Source organism: Podarcis melisellensis, assembly GCF_964234715.1.
Source record: "Podarcis melisellensis genome assembly, chromosome: 10".
Taxonomy (NCBI): Eukaryota; Metazoa; Chordata; class Lepidosauria; order Squamata; family Lacertidae; genus Podarcis; species Podarcis melisellensis.
In genome coordinates, this window is record NC_138542.1 from 72,644,470 (window position 1) to 72,663,788 (window position 19,319).

General features: G+C 46.8%; 1 protein-coding gene across 2 annotated transcripts; it reads left to right on the forward strand.

The window, feature by feature from the left end:
* Positions 1–17,554, forward strand: HDAC8 (histone deacetylase 8). Of its 2 annotated transcripts, none has more exons than XR_014172158.1 (11): positions 1–132; positions 983–1,035; positions 2,079–2,209; positions 3,870–4,011; positions 6,488–6,600; positions 9,125–9,202; positions 10,929–11,037; positions 12,062–12,234; positions 13,621–13,719; positions 14,656–14,761; positions 17,170–17,554. XR_014172158.1 is itself a non-coding variant. In XM_081927323.1 (11 exons), exons 1-11 carry the CDS (start codon positions 31–33, stop codon positions 17,190–17,192), a joined length of 1,125 nt encoding a protein of 374 aa, XP_081783449.1. In that variant the 5' UTR covers positions 1–30; the 3' UTR covers positions 17,193–17,554. The 2 variants fall into 2 exon arrangements, 1 of the variants encoding a protein (XP_081783449.1); XM_081927323.1 differs by having other exon boundaries at positions 13,625–13,719.
* Positions 17,555–19,319: the final 1,765 nt, after the last annotated feature.

Genomic DNA, 19,319 nt, shown 5'->3' on the forward strand with positions numbered 1-19,319 from the left:
GCGCCCGGAAGCGCGGTTCCCGTGGCGCCCATGGCCGAGCAGGCGGCCCCTCCGCCTCCGCCGCCGCCGGTCTACGTGCACAGCGCCGAGTACCTGGCGCGATGCGACGCCCTCTGCAAAGTCCCCGAGCGGGTGCGGGGCCGGGGGGGGGGCGGGCGAGGGGGGGGGGAGGCGCACTGGCCAAGGCGCTAGTCCTCAGCGGGATCCTTTGGGCAGAGGGCAGACCTTGGGAGGGGGGGATATGCATGGGGAGGGGGGAGACAACCCACCCCCCCACCTAAGGCGCTAGTCCTCAGCGAGGTCCTTTGGGCTAGAAGGGAGGGGGGCTGGGAGGGGGACAGGAGGGGGTAGACAACCCCCCCAGCCGCTAAACCTCAGCTTGATCCTTTGGGCCAGCAAAGGGGGGCAGAGGGCAGTCCCGGGGGGGGCTGGAAGGGGGGGTATATGGAGGGGGAGGGGGGAGACATCCCACCCACCTACCCAAGGCGCTAGTCCTCAACGGGATCCTTTGGGCCAGGAAGGGAGGGGGGGACAGAGGGCAGTCCCTGAGGGAGGGGCTGGAAAGGGGGGGGTATGCATGGGGGGGACAACCCCCCCCACCCAAGGCGCTAGTTCTCAGCAGGATCCTTTGGGCCAGAGAGGGGGGGCAGAGGGCAGTCCCTGAGGGGGGGCTGGAAAGGAGGGGATATGCATGGGGGGGGAACAACCCACCTACTCAAGGCACTAGTCCTCAGCGGGTTGGACTAGATGACCCCTGGGGGTGGATTCCTCCCCACTCTATGATTCTATGGCCTCTCCTTCCTTGGAGGGTTTTAAGCAGAAGTTCAGTGGCTGCCCGCAGGGGGTGCTATGGTTGAGATTCCTGCTTTGCAAGGGGTTGGGCTAGATGACCACAGGGTGTCCCTTCCAGCGCTGCAGGTCTCTGATTCCGTGAGGGGGGTCTGGTTTGGCTTACTTACTCCCTCCTTCCCTTTCCCCACAGGCCAGCATGGTGCATTCCTTGATCAAATCCTACTCGCTGCTTGATCACATGAGGTAGGCGCAAGCGGCACAGCTTGCCATGGGGCAGGTGGGGGTCTTTTGGGCAAGGGGGGGGTCTCTGCCAGGGGCTCCTGCAGCTTCCACCTGTTCTGGAAAAAGGCATTTTATTCCAGATTGTTTTATTTGATGCTTTAAGGCCGGCTGCAAACTGCTCGGATTTTTTTCCTTAAAAATACAAAGCGGCATAGAAATGAAATTGATGATAAAAATATTTCCTTTAGGCCACGTTTCTCAGAGCTCTACTTGCTAAGCAGCTGAGATCTCTTTGACTGACAACAGGGGGACATTGCCCTGGGGGGAACTTTGCTGTAGTCCAGGAGATACAAGGGGCAGCCTCAGAGAACTTCTCTTCTGCTCCTAACCCGTCCCATAGCAACACCTGCTCGGTTTGAGGCTTATCCATCCTTCTTCTTGTCCCACGGTTTTCCTCCTGAGAAAACTGCTCTTTGGCGCTCAATTGGAGCAAAAAACCACTCTTTGGTGCTCAGAGCAAAAAACCACTCTTTGGCAATCAATCAGAGCAAAAAAAAACACTCTTTGGCGCTTACTCGGGGCAAAAAAAACTCTTTGGTGCTCAATCGGAGCAAAAAAACACTCTTTGGCAATCAATCAGAGCAAAAAAATTACTCTTTGGCGCTTAATCGCGGCAAAACACTCTTTGATGCTCAATCGGAGCAAAAAAACCGCTCTTTGGTGCTCAATCGGAGCAAAAAAACGCTCTTTGGTGCTCAATCGGAGCAAAAAAAAAGCTCTTTGGTGCTCAGTCAGAGCAAAAAAGTGCTCAATCACCAAAAAACGCACTTTGCCGCTCAGTCGGAATAAAAAAACGCTCTTTGGCGCTCAATCGAGCAAACAGCAGTTTGGGTTTTTTTTAATGGATTGCCGTTTATTCCAATTTAAAGCCAAAGAGCAGGTTTTCCTTGCGGAGGAGCAGGGCAAGGGGACCACGGGAAGTTTGGGCGAGCCCTTAGAGCGGTTGAGGTGCTGCCTTCCATATTCTGTGTCTGCCCCACCCACCAACTTCTTCATTTCCGTAGGATTGTCCCGCCCAAAGTAGCTTCCATGGAGGAGATGGCCGGCTTCCACACTGATGCCTACCTGCAGCACCTGCAGAAAGTGAGCGAGGAAGGCGACGATGACCATCCAGAATCGGTGGGATTTGGACTAGGTGAGGACTAGGCTATTTGGGGTTTTTTCCCTGGAGAAATCCAGACAAGGTGCCAGGGAAGATCTGCTGCCAGGCTCAGGGTGCTGAGATTTATCTCACAGCCAGGACCGGATTTAGGTTTGATGAGGCCCTAAGCCAGGCATCCCCAACTGGGGCCCTGCAGATGTTTTGTCCTACAACTCCCATGATCCCTAGCTAACAGGACCAGTGGTCAGGGTTGATGGGAAATGTAGTCCAAAACATCTGGAGGCTGAAGGTTGGGGATTCCTTCCCTTAATCTACTGGAGGTCATGGGGCCCTTTATATGTCCATCTGTCCTTTGTCAACAACAAATGGTCTCTGTTTTTTGTGTGGAATATATCCTATATGGAAATTTATGGACCTGACAGGTATCTAAATTGGAACTGAAATACTTTATTGTCACTTGTACAATTTGTATACAGTGAGATTACATGAGCACCCCCCACTCAGCTCTCTTAGTCTTAATTCCCCTCGTTTACTGACGCACACCCACCAAACCCAAAAGTCAGTTGCCCTGTTGTTATCTTTTCATTCAGCAGCCTAACAGCCCACGGATAAAAACTGTTCTTTACCCTGTTGGCGCGACTAATCCTGCTTCTATATCTTCTGCCCGAGGGCAGGAGATCAAGAAAGTGCCGGCCAGGGTGTGAATCATCCCTGAGAATTTTCCTCACTCTCCTGAGGCACGCTATTTCACCCAGCAGATTCACGGGACAGCCCATAATATCTTGTGCTGTATTCACCACCCTCTGTAGGCACTTCCTATCAGATGATGTCAAACCAGCGTACCACACTGTGATGCATTATGAAAGGACACTTTCTATTGTTGACCGGTAGAAGGAGATCATCAAATGTTGATTGACATCGTTCTTCCCCAAGACTCAGAGGAGATGGAGTTTATAATAATGATAAAGCCATTTGCACATAACAAAATACGTATTTTATCAAAGTAATTGTCGAACTGAAATACAATTAAGAAGTACAATCGTACCTCTGCTTACGTATCCCTCTGGAATAAACGATGTTACTGCAGTCACACAATCAATCAATCAGGAGTGGAACTGGGTTCTACACGGTCACAAAAACGAAACAAAAAAAAGAGCCACAAGAACACAAAATAAATAGCAGAAACAGACAGGCCTCAGCGTAACACTCAAAACAGAGCAAGCTCAGCTTCCAAAAAAAGTTTGCAAACCGGAACACTTACTTACAGGTTTGCAGTGTTTGGGTTCCAAGTTGTTCGAGTACCAAGGCGTTTGAGAACCAAGGTGCCACTGTAAAAAGTTAAATGCAATTAAAGTGAAAAATGGTCCAAATAATAAAAATATACTAAGGTTTGGGTTAAATTATCCAAAATTAGGGATACAATGTTGGAAAATTATAAGATAAGAATTGAAATAAGGTGATAAATTGCTGGGTAAAGTTTGAAAATTTGGAACGCAGGAACGAGAGATGTGAGGAAGTCCAAAGAAGTGAAGAAAGTATGATTATTGTTAAAGTATATGTTATTTTGTTTGTTTTTTCTTTATTAAGAAAATCTTGAATAAATATTTATTAAAAAAAAAACAAATAATAAAAATATACACCTGGTGTCTCTGAGACTTCTATCGTGCTCACCCCTTTCTCCTCCTCCCTCCAGGTTACGACTGCCCGACCTCTGAAGGGATCTTTGACTACGCGGCTGCCGTGGGAGGAGCCACCATCACAGCCGCCCAGTGTTTGGTGAACGGCGACTGCCAGGTTGCCATCAACTGGCCTGGAGGCTGGCATCACGCAAAGAAGTAAGGAAGTTCTGTCTTGTTGCTTCTCCCAGAGCCTGCACTGTTAGGCCTATTCCACCTTGGCATCTGTCAGGCCTGCGGGGAGAGGAATCACAGAATTACAGGACTGTAGGGTTGGAAGGAACCCCAGTGGTCATCTATTCCAACCCGCCTGCAAGGCAGAAATCTCAAGCATACATGACAGGTGTCCATCTAACCTCTAAATTTGACATAGATTTGGAACCCACTCGCCATTGATTCGAAATTTGATTGTCCTGCATTTGTCTGGTTTGGTTGTTTGTCGTTCTGTTCATTTTACCTTCACGCACTTTAAACTTGATGTGAAAACTTAATAATTTTTTATTTACACTTTTCAAATTTATACATTTCAGTCAAGGACAAATAGACTGAAAAATAGTTTCTATCCAAGAGCTGTGGCCTTTTTGAATGCTGTAACTCGATAGTGTGACCTGGGAGTTTGATGGGTGTGGGTGTGGGTGTGGCTGGAATGTGGTTTGTTTGGTTGTTGTTGTTGTTTTGCTTTTGTTGTTTTTTTAAGGGATGGCATCCAATTTCGTTGCACTTGTGCAATGTTGCACTTGTGTAATGACAATAAAGAATCAATCTATCTATCTATCTATCTATCTATCTATCTATCTATCTAGTTTTACAACCCATTTAAGATTTCAAAATTTGACTTCCTTCCCCCTCTTTTCTACAGTTCCTTAAATTTATTTTTTAATACCTTCTGCATATCCAAATTCATTTAACTTGCTCGTTTGATTTATCGACTGTAAATAGATACTCTTGTAAACTGCAGGTTACTACAATAATCCTGCTAATGTAAAAACCTAATAATAATTTTTAAAACTCCACCAGCGTCCGAGGGAAGCTGTTGTGCGGTCGAAGGGCTCCTACTGTCGGAAAGTTCTTCCTGATGTTGAGTGAGAATCTCAACGGGGAAAAGCAAGCTTGCTCCATCTTCCATGGGGCAGCCCGCTTGAGATACCTGAAGATGTCAATCATATTTCCTCTCAGCTAGCTAAACAGCTCTGGGAATGTTCCTCTTGCCTACCAGAGGAGGAGACTTGCCATCAAAAATGTTCCGTCTTCTGGTTTGTCACTATATATATTTATAATTTTTATGAGATTTCCATTTATCGATATCTAATCACATCATTGGGGCGCGGGTGGTGCTATGGGTTAAACCACAGAGCCTAGGGCTTGCCGAGCAGAAGGTCGGCGGTTCGAATCTCTGCGATGGGGTGAGCTCCCGTTGCTCGGTCCCTGCTCCTGCCAACCTAGCAGTTCGAAAGCACGTCAAAGTGCAAGTAGATAAATAGGTACCACTCCGGCGGGAAGGTAAATGGTGTTTCCATGCGCTGCTCTGGTTCACCAGAAGTGGCTTAGTCCAGCTGGCCTCATGACCCGGAAGCTGTACGCCGGCTCCCTCGGCCAGTAAAGCGAGATGAGCACCACAACCCCAGAGTCGGCCACGTCTGAACCTAATGGTCAGGGGTCCCTTTACCTTTAATCACATCATTATTATCCATCATTACTACTTTACCTCTCTGGCTCTCTAGAGCCTGTCGACTTCCTTCCCTCCCGCCTCATGGCTTTCAAAATTAACTTTTATATGATAGCATTTTATGCATTTTCCAATTCTAATGACACTCGTTACAAAATGGCTCAAAATTTAAATAACTATAGGAAGGTAGAAAACTTCTCCTTGCAAGTCATCGGCAACCCTGCAAGTGATGTTTAATTGCTTGCAATAATCTTTCAAATATCGTATAAATTTCCTCCAGTCCTTTTGGAATATTTGATCATGCTGGTTTCAGATTTTTCCTGTCAGTTTCACCAGTTCTGTAAAGTCCATCATTTTCATCTGCCCCTCTTCTTTCATTGGCACTTCTTGTTGTTTTCATTTTTGGGCTAAAATAATTCATGCCGCAGTTGTTGCATACATAAACAGTCTTTTATCTTCCCTTGGTATCTCTCCGCCCACTGTACCCAGTAAAAAGGCTTCTGGTTTTTTAACAAAAGTATTTTTAAACATTTTCCTTAGCTCATTATATACCATTTCCCAGAAAGCCTTTTTCCCTCTTTGCAAGTCCACCACATGTGGTAGAAGATACCTTCCTTTTATTTACATTTCCAACACTCATTGGTTCTTGTCTTGTACATTTTAGCCAATTTAGCTTGTGTTAAATACCATCAGTACATCATTTTCATAACATTTTCTTCAAGTGCGCTGCCTGCAGTAAAATTCCACAACCTTTACCAGGATTCTAACTGGATATTTTATCCGAAATCTTATATCACTATAAGATTAATGTCACTATAATTTCTTCCTCTCCCTATGCCAAATTTTCCTCTACAAAATCTGCCCGCTCACTAGCCAGAGCGGCGAAGAGCGCCACGTTCTTGGCTTGAGGCCAGCTTCGTTTGCCAGCTCCTAAACCTTCACATTTCACCAGTCATGTTTTATTTGCAGGGACGAAGCTTCTGGCTTCTGCTACCTGAATGATGCCGTCCTGGGCATCTTGCGGCTCCGGCAGAAATTTGGCCGTGTTCTCTATGTGGACTTAGATCTGCATCACGGGGATGGTAAGGTTCGTTCCTACTCACGGGTTGACGTGGCTTGACTTGTTCCTGCTGCTTTGGTTTGTTCTGTTTTTTCTACTTGGTGCTTAGAGAATAACTCGCACCTAAATATAAGCAAGACAAAGGAGATGGTGTTGGACGTTCGGAGGAAGAGAGGGGAACTAGCCCCATTGTGTATCAGGTGTGTGCGTGCGGAGAGAGTCTTTTCCTTTAAATTCCTGGGAGTTTACCTTAGTGAAGACCTTACTTGGAAAACCAATACACTCCGCTCCATAAGACACACATTTTTCCTCTTAAAAACTAAGGGGAAATGTCTGTGCATCTTATGGAGCGAATGTGTGGTCCCTGGGGCTGGGGGGGGGGGACCCGGGCTTCCCCCACCAGCCCCGAGAAGCTCCTGAGGAGCGTTGGGGCAGCCCGCGAAGCCTCCGCAGGGCAGTGGGATGAAGGCTCCCCACTGCCCTGTGGAGGCTTCGCGGGCTACCCCAGAAACCAGAACAGCTAGAGAGAGCGCTGTGCAGCGCTCCCTCTAGCTGTTTTAGCTTCTGCCTTAGCGGCGCAAAACCTCCACAGGACAGCAGGGAGCCTTCATCCCACTGTCCTGCGGAGGCTTTACACGGCTATCCCTGGCTTTTGCGGGAGGTGGGGGAAGGGACAGAGCAGGGCTCTCTCTCTTCCCCCACCTCCCACAAAAGCTCCCAAGAGCAGCGCTCCCTTTAAAGAGCCGCGCAGAGTGTGTGGGGGCTGCCCTTCTCCCTCCTCAGGGAAAAGCCTGCAAGCGCCGCACACAAGCTCCACACGGCTCGTGAAAGTGAGCGCTGAGCAGAGCCTAGGATGCATACAGGCTCTGCTCAGCGCTCCCTTTAAATAATACTTTTTTTCTTGAAATCCCCCTCTAAAAACTAGGTGCACCTTATGGCCAGGTGTGCCTTATGGAGCGAAAAATACAGTTAATCAGGTGGTTAGGAAGGCCCAACAGAGATTCCATTTTCTCAGGGTCTCGCGAAAGAACAGTGTTAAACGACAATTGATTATCTCCTTCTACAAGTCCACAATAGAATGTGCCCTCTCATATTGTATCACAGTGTGGTACGTTGGCTTGACAGCCATGGACAGAAAGCCTTGACAGAGTGTGGTGAACACAGCACCTGATATCATGGGCTGTCCCCTGAGCCCACTAGATGACATTGCAAGGGATCGTGGCCTTAGGAGAGTGAGGAAAATTCTCAGGGACGATTCACACCCCGCCCAGTACCTCTTTAATCTTCTACCCTCGGGCAGGAGATATAGAAGTATAATCAGCCATACCAACAGGCTTAAAAACAGTTTCTATCCGTGGGCTGTTAGACTGCTGAACGGAAAATAATATAGTGCAACTGGCTTTCGGGGTTGGTGTGTTCTGCGACAAGCACACAGAGTGCAATGAGATTGAGTGTTTGTGGTGGGGGGGGAGGCTAAGTTAATTTCATTGTACACAGGTTGTACTATATATTTAAAACAATTCCATTTTAACAATAAAACATTCCAAATTATAATACAATAAAAAAGCCAAATATTCAATGCCAAATTATATGTCTTTTGGGTGACTTCCCATGCTCTGAAGTTCGGGGAGTGATAATCTGATATCATACTGCATTTCTTAATTAGTCCAAAAAGTCCAAATAAAACATTTCGATGTTGATCCTTCATTTATTTTTCACAGTCACTGAATTGATTTAGGAAGCGAGTTTGTAGTTCTGTGTGAAATATTTTTACTTTTCTTCTTCTTTATTTTCCTGTTGTAATCCAAAGTCCTCAGCGACGCCACTTTTGGTTTCTGCACACAAGAGCAAATCTCGGTGTGTCACATCCAACACATACGGTATATGTTACTGTTTTCTCCCCAGGTTAGGTCGTCTCTCAACTCCATTCCCAGAAATCGAAACACCGAGACCTGTTCCACACACTTCCCCTCAATAATGAGTGGCTGAATATTCTACGTACATTTCCTAAAGTCCACAATAATCTCTTTTGTTTTCTTTAAGTTAAGGAGTAAGTTGTTTTTCCTGCACCACTCCCCCAACTGCTCAACTTCCTTCCTAAAGACCGCCTCCCCATCTCCAACCGTGATTAAACCAACCACCATTGTATCATCTGTATCATTATATTTTAATGAACTGTTTGTTTGGTTTGGGGGGGTGTTTGTTTTGTTTTTAATGTTTTTACTGTATTTATATTTGATGTTAGCCATCCTGAGCCCGGTCTTGGCCGGGGAGGGTGGAGTATAAATAAAAAAATATTATTATAATATCATGGGGCATTTTGTCTAGAGACTTACTGAAATCAAGATACACTATGTCCCCACAGCATTCCCCTGATCTATCAAGCTTGCAACTCTGTCAAAAAAAGCTATGAGATTGTGTTGTCTTTCAACTTCCTTCCCTGATAAGCCCCCCTTCTGTTATAGGGTCTCTGGCCTCTAGCTCTAGATTCTGCGGCTGATGGGCAAGGAGCCTGTTGCAATTATTTCACTTCTCTTTCCACCCAGGTGTAGAAGATGCCTTCATCTTCACCTCCAAAGTGATGACTGTGTCTCTGCATAAGTTCTCTCCAGGGTTTTTCCCAGGCAAGTGATTATTATTTATTTCTTTTACTGTACTTGAGTGTTGCTTCCTTTAAAGGTAAAGGGACCCTGACCATTAGGTCCAGTTGTGGCCGACTCTGGGGTTGCGGCGCTCATCTCGCTTTATTGGCTGAGGGAGCCGGCGTACAGCATGACTAGGCCGCTTCTGGCGAACCAGAGCAGCGCACGGAAACGCCGTTTACCTTCCCGCCGGAGCGGTACCTATTTATCTACTTGCACTTTGACGTGCTTTCAAACTGCTAGGTGGGCAGGATCAGGGACCGAGCAACGAGAGCTCACCCCGTTGCGGGGATTCGAACCACTGACCTTCTGATCGGCAAGCCCTAGGCTCAGTGGTTTCACCCCCAGCGCCACCCCCTTCCCCCTTTACCTTTTTAGTTTTTTATACACCTTGTATATTTATATTTTGTGTATGTAAATACACAAACAGTACCCACTGTTTATTTCCCCTGTTCTCTGTTCATATCATTCTCTGAATCCCGAGAGGCATAAGGACCTGAGAAGAGGCTGCTGGATCCGGCCAGAGAGGCCAGCATCCTGCTATCGTAAAGGGCAACCAGAGGCCCCTCGATGGGCAGCCCGCAGGCAGCACCTGAGGTGTTGCGGTCCAAAAGCAAGGAAGGATTGGACCCTGATTAATAAAATGCACACGAGGCTTGACCAGCAAGACTCTGGGAGGAGTGCCAATAATAATCTGTCACATCCTGGCCAAGGTCCCTTTTATTAACAAAAGAACTTATAGCACAGTGCTTGTAAGAACCAAAGAGATTTCCCCTGAGCATTTCAAAAAACCTACCACGTGGGTACAAAGTTGATCAAAGAAATCCTTTTAACTACAAATAAACCATTTCCTACTTGAGCATGCATACGTAGTTCAGAGTAAATAAAATAGGAATCAATGAGGAATGCTTTTAGCGAACCCCAGAGGCTATAAAGAGGAGAGGAAGGATGGCAAGGAAAGATTGTTGTTTAGTTGTGTCCATTTCTTTGTGACCTCCTGGACCAGAGCACGCCAGGCACTCCTGTCTTCCACTGCCTCCCACAGTTTGGTCAAACTCATGCTGGTAGCTTCGAGAACACTGTCCAGCCATCTCATCCTCTGCTGTCCCCTTCTCCTTGTGCCCTCCATATTTCCCAACATCAGGGTCTTTTCCAGGGAGTCTTATCTTCTCATGAGGTGGCCAAAGTCTTGGAGCCTCAGCTTCAGGATCTGTCCTTCCAGTGAGCACTCAGGGCTGATTTCCTTCAGAATGGAGAGGTTGGATCTTCTTGCAGTCCATGGGACTCTCAAGAGTCTCCTCCAGCACCAGAATTCAAAAGGATTATCACCTCTATGTGAAACTCTATTTCCTGGCCCTAAGATTAACAAAACCAAGGAAAGCTACATCAAAGCTAACTACTATCTTTATGTACTGAGGATGCCTGGGGAAGCAACTGTTCTGTGTTTTAGAATGCTTATACGTGCTTGTCAGGCGTAGAGAAATAGGCAGAGATGCAGAGGCTTGTGGGATTTGATCAGAAATTATTGTCAATGGCTCAAGCCCAGTCAACGCAAGGCTTTCATTGCAGACACAATGGCTTGCTCCGTATTTTCATAACTCCTCATAGCAGTCCCACCTGATCACTACACTGAGGCACAAAGCATCCTTCACGGTCCTGCTTCCTGGTCCCAAGTCAGTAAAAAAACTCTCTTCTGCCTCTTGCTCAGGAACAGGAGATGTGACGGACGTGGGCCTGGGAAAGGGGCGTTACTACAGCGTCAACGTCCCCATTCAAGACGGCATCCAGGACGACAGATACTTCCAGATCTGCGAGACGTAAGAACCCACCACCCGGTGGCCCTTTGGGAGCAAAGGTTTTCGGTGGTTCTCCCACAGTTCCTCTTTTCTGCCCCACCTGGCATAACTCGCACTCGGGGCTCGCTCTGTCTCCCAGTCAGATTGTTCTAGCCGAGCTGCTGGAATTGGCCCTGCGGCTTTTGAAACATGTCTGGGCTCCACGAGGAAGCAGGGCCGTCTTTAGCATTAATAATAATAATAATAATTTATTTATACCCAGCTCATCTGGCTGAGTTTCCCAAGTCACTCTGGGCGGATCCTAATCAAGTGTTAAAAACAACACAGCATTAAATATTAAAAACTTCCCTAAACAGGGCTGCCTTCAGATGTCTTTTAAAGATAAGATAGCTGCTTATTTCCTTCACATCAGGTGGGAAGTCTTCGCCGTCGCTACCGCCACTTGGCAGGCTCGACATTGAGCTCTAACCCGTGTCCAGTCAGCTTCAGAATGGTGTCTGGGAGCGGCCGCCGAGACCATATAACACCAGTCTTGAAAAACCACACTGGCTCCCAGGACGTTTCCAAGCACAATTCAAAGTGTTGGTGCTGACCTTGAAAGCCCTCAACGACCTCGGTCCAGGATACCTGAAGGAGCATCTCCACCCCCATCGTTCTGCCCAGACACTGAAGTCCAGCTCCAAGGGCCTTTTGGCGGTTCCCTCCCTGTGAGAAGCCAAATTACAGGGAACCAGGCAGAGGGCCTTCTCGGTAGTGGCGCCCGCCCTGTGGAACGCTCTCCCACCAGATGTCAAAGAGAAAAATAACTACCAGACTTTTAGAAGACATCAGAAGGCAGCCCTGTTTAGAGAAGCTTTTAATGTTTAATAGGCTATTTTATTTTAGTGTTTTGTTGGAAGCTGCCCAGAGTGGCTGGGGAAGCCCAGCCAGATGGGCGGGGTATAAATAGTAAGTTATTATTATTTATATTATTAACCTCTGCTGCCACAGGCTCCCTGCCTGGCTGCTCTCCGGGTAACGGGGGTCTTCGTTCCTCTCCCTGCAGTGTCCTGAAGGAGGTCTACGCAGCGTTCAGCCCTGAGGCCGTTGTCCTGCAGTTGGGGGCGGACACCATCGCTGGTGACCCCATGTGCTCCTTCAACTTGACCCCCGAAGGGGTCGGCCGGTGCCTGAAGTACGTGTTACAGTGGCAGCGCCCGACCCTCGTCCTGGGAGGAGGTGAGTGGAGGAGGCCGCAGTTTTAGCACACATGAAAAACCTAGAACAAATCCTTATTTCCTGATGGATGTAGCCTTTGGACTACAGTCATACCTCTGGTTACAGTTTCCAGGTTGCGTTTGTTTGGGTTATGGACCTGCCGAAACCCGAAAGTACCGGAACAGGTTACTTCCGGGTTTTGGGAATCGCGCTTTGCACATGCATAGACGCGCCAAATCTCAACCCGCACAGGTCACGTTCACAACCCGAGCATCCACTGTATAATGCAACTTCTTCTTTTTCCAATTTTTAAATTAATTTTCCAAATTTATTACAAATACAGCACAACACAAAAAACAAAACATATATAAAACAAACATACATCTTCCAATCAAAGATCCAAATTAAATTCCAGTGTTAAATGACTTCCTCAAATCCTTCCTAACTGATTTTCATTAAATCTCATTTTAGCAGTTTTCCAATATCCACTTTCTAATAAAATTAACTTGTTTAAATTACTAACTTTTGTATAATGCAACTTCAATAGAAAACTATATTTAGATAGACTTTTCCTACAAAAGCATTTTATTTTAAAAATCCAATTTAAATTTTAAAAATATCAGATTTGAATTTTAAAAAATCAGATTTTTAAAATTTATTTTTGGAAAAAATCATTGATTTTTATCCACCCTGGCCTTAAGCGACAGCAAAGGACCCCGGAGTGCCCCAACCTATGTACCTGCTCCTTCAGAAGGAGTGTAACCCCATCAAGGGCAGGTGATTTCCCACCCATCCAGTTTAGCCTCTATCTTACCTGCATGGAGCTTCAGTTTCTTTTCATTAAATATAAAAAGGTAAGAATCCTTAACATTACAAGTCTTCTTAGCTCAACCCTGCTGATGTTAACTGTTTGCAATTGTCCTTCAAATATTGTACAATTTTTAAAAAATAATAATTTGGCTGTTTTGTATTTTATTTTATTCTTTTTAATTGGATTATGATTTGATGGATTTGTTAATTGGATGTTCTTATTGGAAAACTAATAAAAATGATTTATAAAAAAACAAACAAATATTGTACAAATTTACCCCCGTCTTTTTGGAAAGCTTGATTGCATTGGTTTCGGATTTCCCCCATCAGTTTCGCATATTCAGTCATCCACACCTGCCAGTCTTTTATTGTCTATAATTCCTGTTGCTTCTGGTTTGGGGCTAAAAGAGTCTTTGCTGCCATTGTTGCATACATGAACAGTTTTTGGTCTCACGTTGAAATTTCTTCACGTGCTACTATACCTAATAGAAATGCTTCTGGTTTTTTTAACAAATGTGCTTTTATACAATTTCTTTAACTCATTCTTTAACTCCTCTTTCTTCCCTTTCCGGACTTCCTGCTCCTTCGCTCCTGGAGGCAGGAGGCTACCATCTCGCCAACACGGCTCGTTGCTGGGCGTATTTGACAGCAGTCATCTTAGGAAAAACATTGCCCTCCGAGATCCCAGATCACAAGGTGAGGCCTTGGCTAGCCATTCCCTTCGCTGCGCAGAAGAACCAACCTGTTCCTCTTGGGCAGAAACCCCTACCAGCCTTTTGCCAAGAGTCATTCCAGTAACAATATTATAATCTTATTATTTATACCCTGCCTATCTGGCTGGGTTGCCCCTGCCACTCTGGGTGGCTTCCAACAGAACATACATAAAAAGAGTGAAATGTCAGACATTGAAAACTTCCCAATACAAGGCAGCTTTCAGATGTCTTCTGAATGTAACACAGCTGCTTATTTCCTTGGCATCTGATGGGAGGGCATTCCAGAACGCAGGTGCCACTACCGAGAAGGCCCTCTGCCTGTTTCACTGTGACTTTGCTTCTCGCATTAGGGGAACTGCCAGAAGGCTCTTGGAAGTGGACCTCAGTAAGAATACAGTGGTAGCTTGGTTCTCAAACTTAATCCGTTCCGGAACACCATTCAAAAACCAAAGCGTTCCAAAACCGAGGCCTGCTTTCCCATAGAAAGTAATGCAAAATGAATTAATCCGTTCCCTCCCTGCAAGAAGTGAGGTTACAGGGAACCAGGCAGAGGGCCATCTCAGTAGTGGCGCCTGCCCTCTGGAACGTTCTCCCAGCAGATGTCAAGGCAATAAGCAACAATTTTACTTGTAAAAGACAACTGAAGGCGGCCCTGTTTAGGGGAGTTTTTAATGTTTGATGCTGTAATGTTTTAAATACTTGGTTGGAAGCCGCCCAGAGTGGCTGGGAAAACCCAGCCAGATGGGCGGGGTGTAAATAAGTTGTTGTTGTTGTTGTTGTTGTTTTTGTTGTTTTGCTTGTGAAGTCAGAAGCTCGCATGCAACATGGGTTTACCTCCCTGGGTGCGTCTTGCCTCGCTTAGATCTGCCAGGAGTGGCTCCTGTTTCCTTCTTTCACCCTTTCCTTCCTCCTCTGGCAGTACTTCACGGAATACGGCCCTGATTACGTCTTGGAAGTTACACCAAGCTGCAGGCTGGACCGCAACGAGCCGCAGAGAATCCAAGAAATCCTGGGCTGCATTAAAAGTGAGTCCTGCCCTCCTCACCTGGGAGAAGGAGGTTGCAGGTTGCCAATGAACCTGGCTCCCAGCGAAGGGGCGCCGTCCACTGGCAGAGCAACTGAATTGTGTGCAGAAGGGATCAAGTCCTAGTTGTCACAGTCCGGTTCATGGGTGATCGAAGTCCTGGCTAGGGGCGTCGGGAACGGGGACAAGATGGCGGGGAGGGAGCAGGAACGGGAAGCTAGGAGTCAGGAAGCCAAGAGTCCGAGGGTCAGAAGGCAAGGAGTCACAAAGTCAGGGGTCTGAGGATCAAGAAGCAAGGAGTCACGAAGTCAGGGGTCCGAGGGTCAGGAAGCAAGGAGTCACAAAGTCAAGGGTCTGAGGGTCAAGGAGCAAGGAGTCACAAAGTCAGGGGTCTGAGGGTCAAGGAGCAAGGAGTCACGAAGTCAGGGGTCCGAGGGTCAGGAAGCAAGGAGTCACGAAGTCAGGGGTCCGAGGATCAAGAAACAAGGAGTCACGAAGTCAAGGGTCCGAGGGTCAAGAATCAAGGAGTCACGAAGTCAAGGGTCCGAGGGTCAAGAATCAAGGAGTCACGAAGTCAAGGGTCTGAGGGTCAAGAAGCAAGGAGTCACAAAGTCAGGGGTCTGAGGATCAAGGAGTCAAGGAACTAAACACAACAAGGCAGGGAACATGTTGCTGTGGCAAAGAGCTGAAGCGAAATGCTGACCTTATATCCCTTTCCGGCTCTTGCCACCAGGTGCTGTGAGTTATCAATTGGCCTCACCTGTGTGCCTTGCCTCTCCAGAACAAACTTAGGAAGGCCCCAGTCCTGCAGAGTCCTACTGGTCACAGGGCCTGGCTCCTGCATGCACTCCTGACACCAGTGTCTCCAGATGGGACTGTAGAGGTGGAAGGGGTCCCTGCGGCCATCTAGTCCAACCCCCTGCAGTGCAGGAATCTCAGCTAAATTATTGCTCCAGCCCCTCCTTTAAAAAACCTCCCGCCTTTCTTCCCCAGGTAAAAGGGAGGGCTTTGCGAATGTTGCTCAGGTGGCCTCAGTGGCCCAGAGTGCCTTCCATCAGCTTCGGCTGGTGGCCCAGCTACGCCCCTATCTGGACAGGGATAGCCTAACTACTGTTGTCTATGCTCCGGTGACTTCAAGGTTAGATCACTGCAATGCCTTAAATGCCAGGCTGCCTCTGAAGACGGTTCGGAAAGTCCAGCTAGTGCAGAATTCAGCAGCCAAGTTGCTTACAAGACGGTTACACTGATCCTGATCCGACTGCACTGGCTACCGATTAGTTTCTGGGCCCAATTTGGCTATCCCTGCCCTATCTGGACAGGGATAGCCAAATTACTGTTGTCTATGCTCTGGTCCATATAGTTAAAGCTCTGGTTTTCCCAGTAGTGATGTATGGAAGTGAGAGCTGGACCATAAAGAAGGCTGATCGCCGGAGAATTGATGCTTTTGAATTCTGGTGCTGGAGGAGACTCTTGAGAGTCCCATGGACTGCAAGAAGATCAAACACATCCATTCTTAAGGAAATCAGCCCTGAGTGCTCACTGGAAGGACAGATCCTGAAGCTGAGGCTCCAAGACTTTGGCTACCTCATGAGAAGAGAAGACTCCCTGGAAAAGACCCTGATGTTGGGAAAGATGGAGGGCACAAGGAGAAGGGGACAACAGAGGACGAGATGGTGGGACACTGTTCTCATAGCTACAAACATGAGTCTGACCAAACTGCGGGAGGCAGTGGAAGACAGGAGGGCCTGGCATGCTCTGGTCCAGGGGGTCATGAAGAGTCGGACACAACTAAACAACAACAACATGCTCTAGTAACCTTAAGGTTAGATTACTGCAATGCATTATACGTGGGGCTGCCTTTGAAGATGATTCGGAATCCTCAGCAGGTGCAGAATTCAGCAGCCAGGTTGTTCACTGGAGCAAGACGGTTTGAGCATATTACACCGATCCTGGTTTGGCTGCAGATTAGTTTCTGGGCCCAATTCAAAGTGCTGGTTTTGACTAATAAAGCCTTAAACGGCTCAAGTCCGCAATATCTCAAGGACCGCCTCTTTCCATATGAACCTACCCGGACCCTGAGATCATCTTCTGAGGCCCTTCTTTGTGTGCCTCCTCCGCGAGAGGTCCGGAGGGTGGCAACAGAACAGCCCTGCTCTCCCCAGGGAAGTTCGCCTGGCGCCTTCACTGTACACCTTTAGGCGCCAGGCAAAAACGTTCCTTTTTAACCAGGCCTTTGGTTGATCTTACTGACATTCAACACCCTTTTAGAATGTGGCTTAATGGGGGGTTTTGGGTTATTGCTTTTGGTTTGATTTTATATGCTGTGGTCTTGTTGTGAACCGCCCTGAGATCTCCGGGTATAGGGCAGTGAATAAGTTGAATAAATAATAATAATAATAATGTTTGCAGGCAACCTGAAGAATGTGGTGTAGTGGAAGAGGACGGATCCTGCCTTTCCTCCTGCCAAAGGCCTCCTGGGAGAGCAAATTCGCTGGTTGCCACTGCCGGATCCTTGAAGAAATCCTCTGGGGGTCTCAGGAAGCCCCCTGGCCACCAACCCATCACAGCTCCGACTCATTGCCCCCTTTTATAAAGCGGCTGGTTCTTGGGAGGAGTTTGATGGGGTTGGAGCTGGTTCTTTTTTTTAACAGAGGAGTCATTTCCTTCCATGGCCTGGTTTGGCTGTCAGAAAAGGATTCTCTCCCCCTCAGCTAACTAAAATGTCCTTGCGCAGCCGAGGTGGGTTGTGTCTTCTTGTTGGTTGTCTGCTCTGAAAATAAAAGTGTTTGATATATTTCCTTTTCGTCCTTCCTCGCTTCTCTGCCGTTTCCCCAGTTGGTTGGGGGAATGATTTGCAGCAGCGAAAAGTCTAAGCATCTCCCGTCTACTCTCTTCATCCCAAAGTGAATTTTCAACTTTTAAGGAAGGCTACAGTTACATGCTTGCTTCCAACATCTAGTTTAGACCTAAGTGATTTAGGTTTAGAATATGAATAATGCACTGATAAAAAGAGGTTGGGTTACTCTTAAGGTTTTTGTTGTTGTTGTTCTGAACATTTAGTCTCTCAAACTCTTTTGAGTCTCAAACTCCTGCCCAAAAAACCTGACCGAAATTTGTCCTCTAATTCCTGTAAGTACTAGGTCCCTGCCTGTTTGAAGGAGGCAGTGGTAAAATACAGTGGCACCTTGGTTCTCAAACGCCTTGGTATTCAAACAACTTGGAACCCAAACACTGCAAACCCGGAAGTAAGTGTTCCGGTTTGCGAACTGTTTTCAGAAGCCAAACATCCTCCGTTTTGAGTGCCACACTTCCGTTTTGAGTGTTACGCTGAGGTCTGTCTGTTTTTGCTATTTAATTTGCGTTTTTATGGTTCTTTTTCTTTTGTTTTTGTGACTGAGTGGAACCCAATTCAGCTACTGATTGATTGATTGATTGATTGATTGATTGATTGTGTGACTGCAGTACATTGTTTATTGCTTTCATTTTATGGATCTGGTCTCGTTAGATAGTAAAATGGTTTGAGAACCAAGGTTCCACTGTATTCCTTAAGAAACCTTCCCTGAATTCAGAAAACCTAACCAACTGCTGGCCACTTGCTAATCTCCCTTTCTTGGGCAAGGTTCTGGAGCAAATGTTCACAGACCAGATCCAGGCACTTTCGGAAGAAACTGGTTTTCTGGTTTCATTTCAATTGGGGTTTAGGCCCCGTTTCAGCACAGAAACTGCTTTGGTAACCCTGTATGATGACCTCCGTCGAGAGAGAGACAAGGGAAACATGTCCCTGTTAATTCTCCTCAGCTTCTCAGTGGCTTTCAATACCATCAACTGTGATATCCTTCTGGAGCGACTCTCCAAACTAGGGGTGGGGAGAACCATGCCTGCCACATGGACCTTCTTGGGGTAAAGGTAGGATCTGAATATCACAATAAACAACTATTTCAAGAATACAGAGGACATGGTTGCAGAATTGCATGCAGAGAAAGAGGTTTATTTGTTCAGTTTCTGTTAATTGATTCTCATGGGAAACTTGCAGATTCTGGCTTCAAACAATTAACTCAAGGCAGTGTCAATTTACTCTTGGCAGAAAGCCCAGGTCAGCTTGACCTAGAAACTGCTTACTCTGATTGGTTAACGACCAGCATTCAACTCTTAACTAGGGATTGCTAGCTCAGTTTGATGTGAGGTATGTTAGGAGTAGAAGTGCTGTGTATGGTTTTGAGAGAGAGAGAAAGAGAGGATTTATTTTGCTTTTATTTGTATGCAGAAACTCTGCTGGTTTTATTTTCTCTTTTTAAATAAATCCTGTAAATAGTTATTCTGAGTCTAGCTGACTAGTCATTACTGCCGCAACTAGCTTCTTCGCTGTGCAGGAAAACTCTGCTACGTTTGGGCTAAAGCCAATAGGGCTATGCCTGACACTTCAAAGTTCCATGAGGTTATGGGTATTGTGCTGCCAGCCTGAGTTGTGGTGGTGTCAGCATCAACGGCGTTGGTTCCAGTAGTTCCAGAAGTTGTTGTTCCTGTTGGTGCAGCAGATGGACACTGGCTGGTTCCTGACT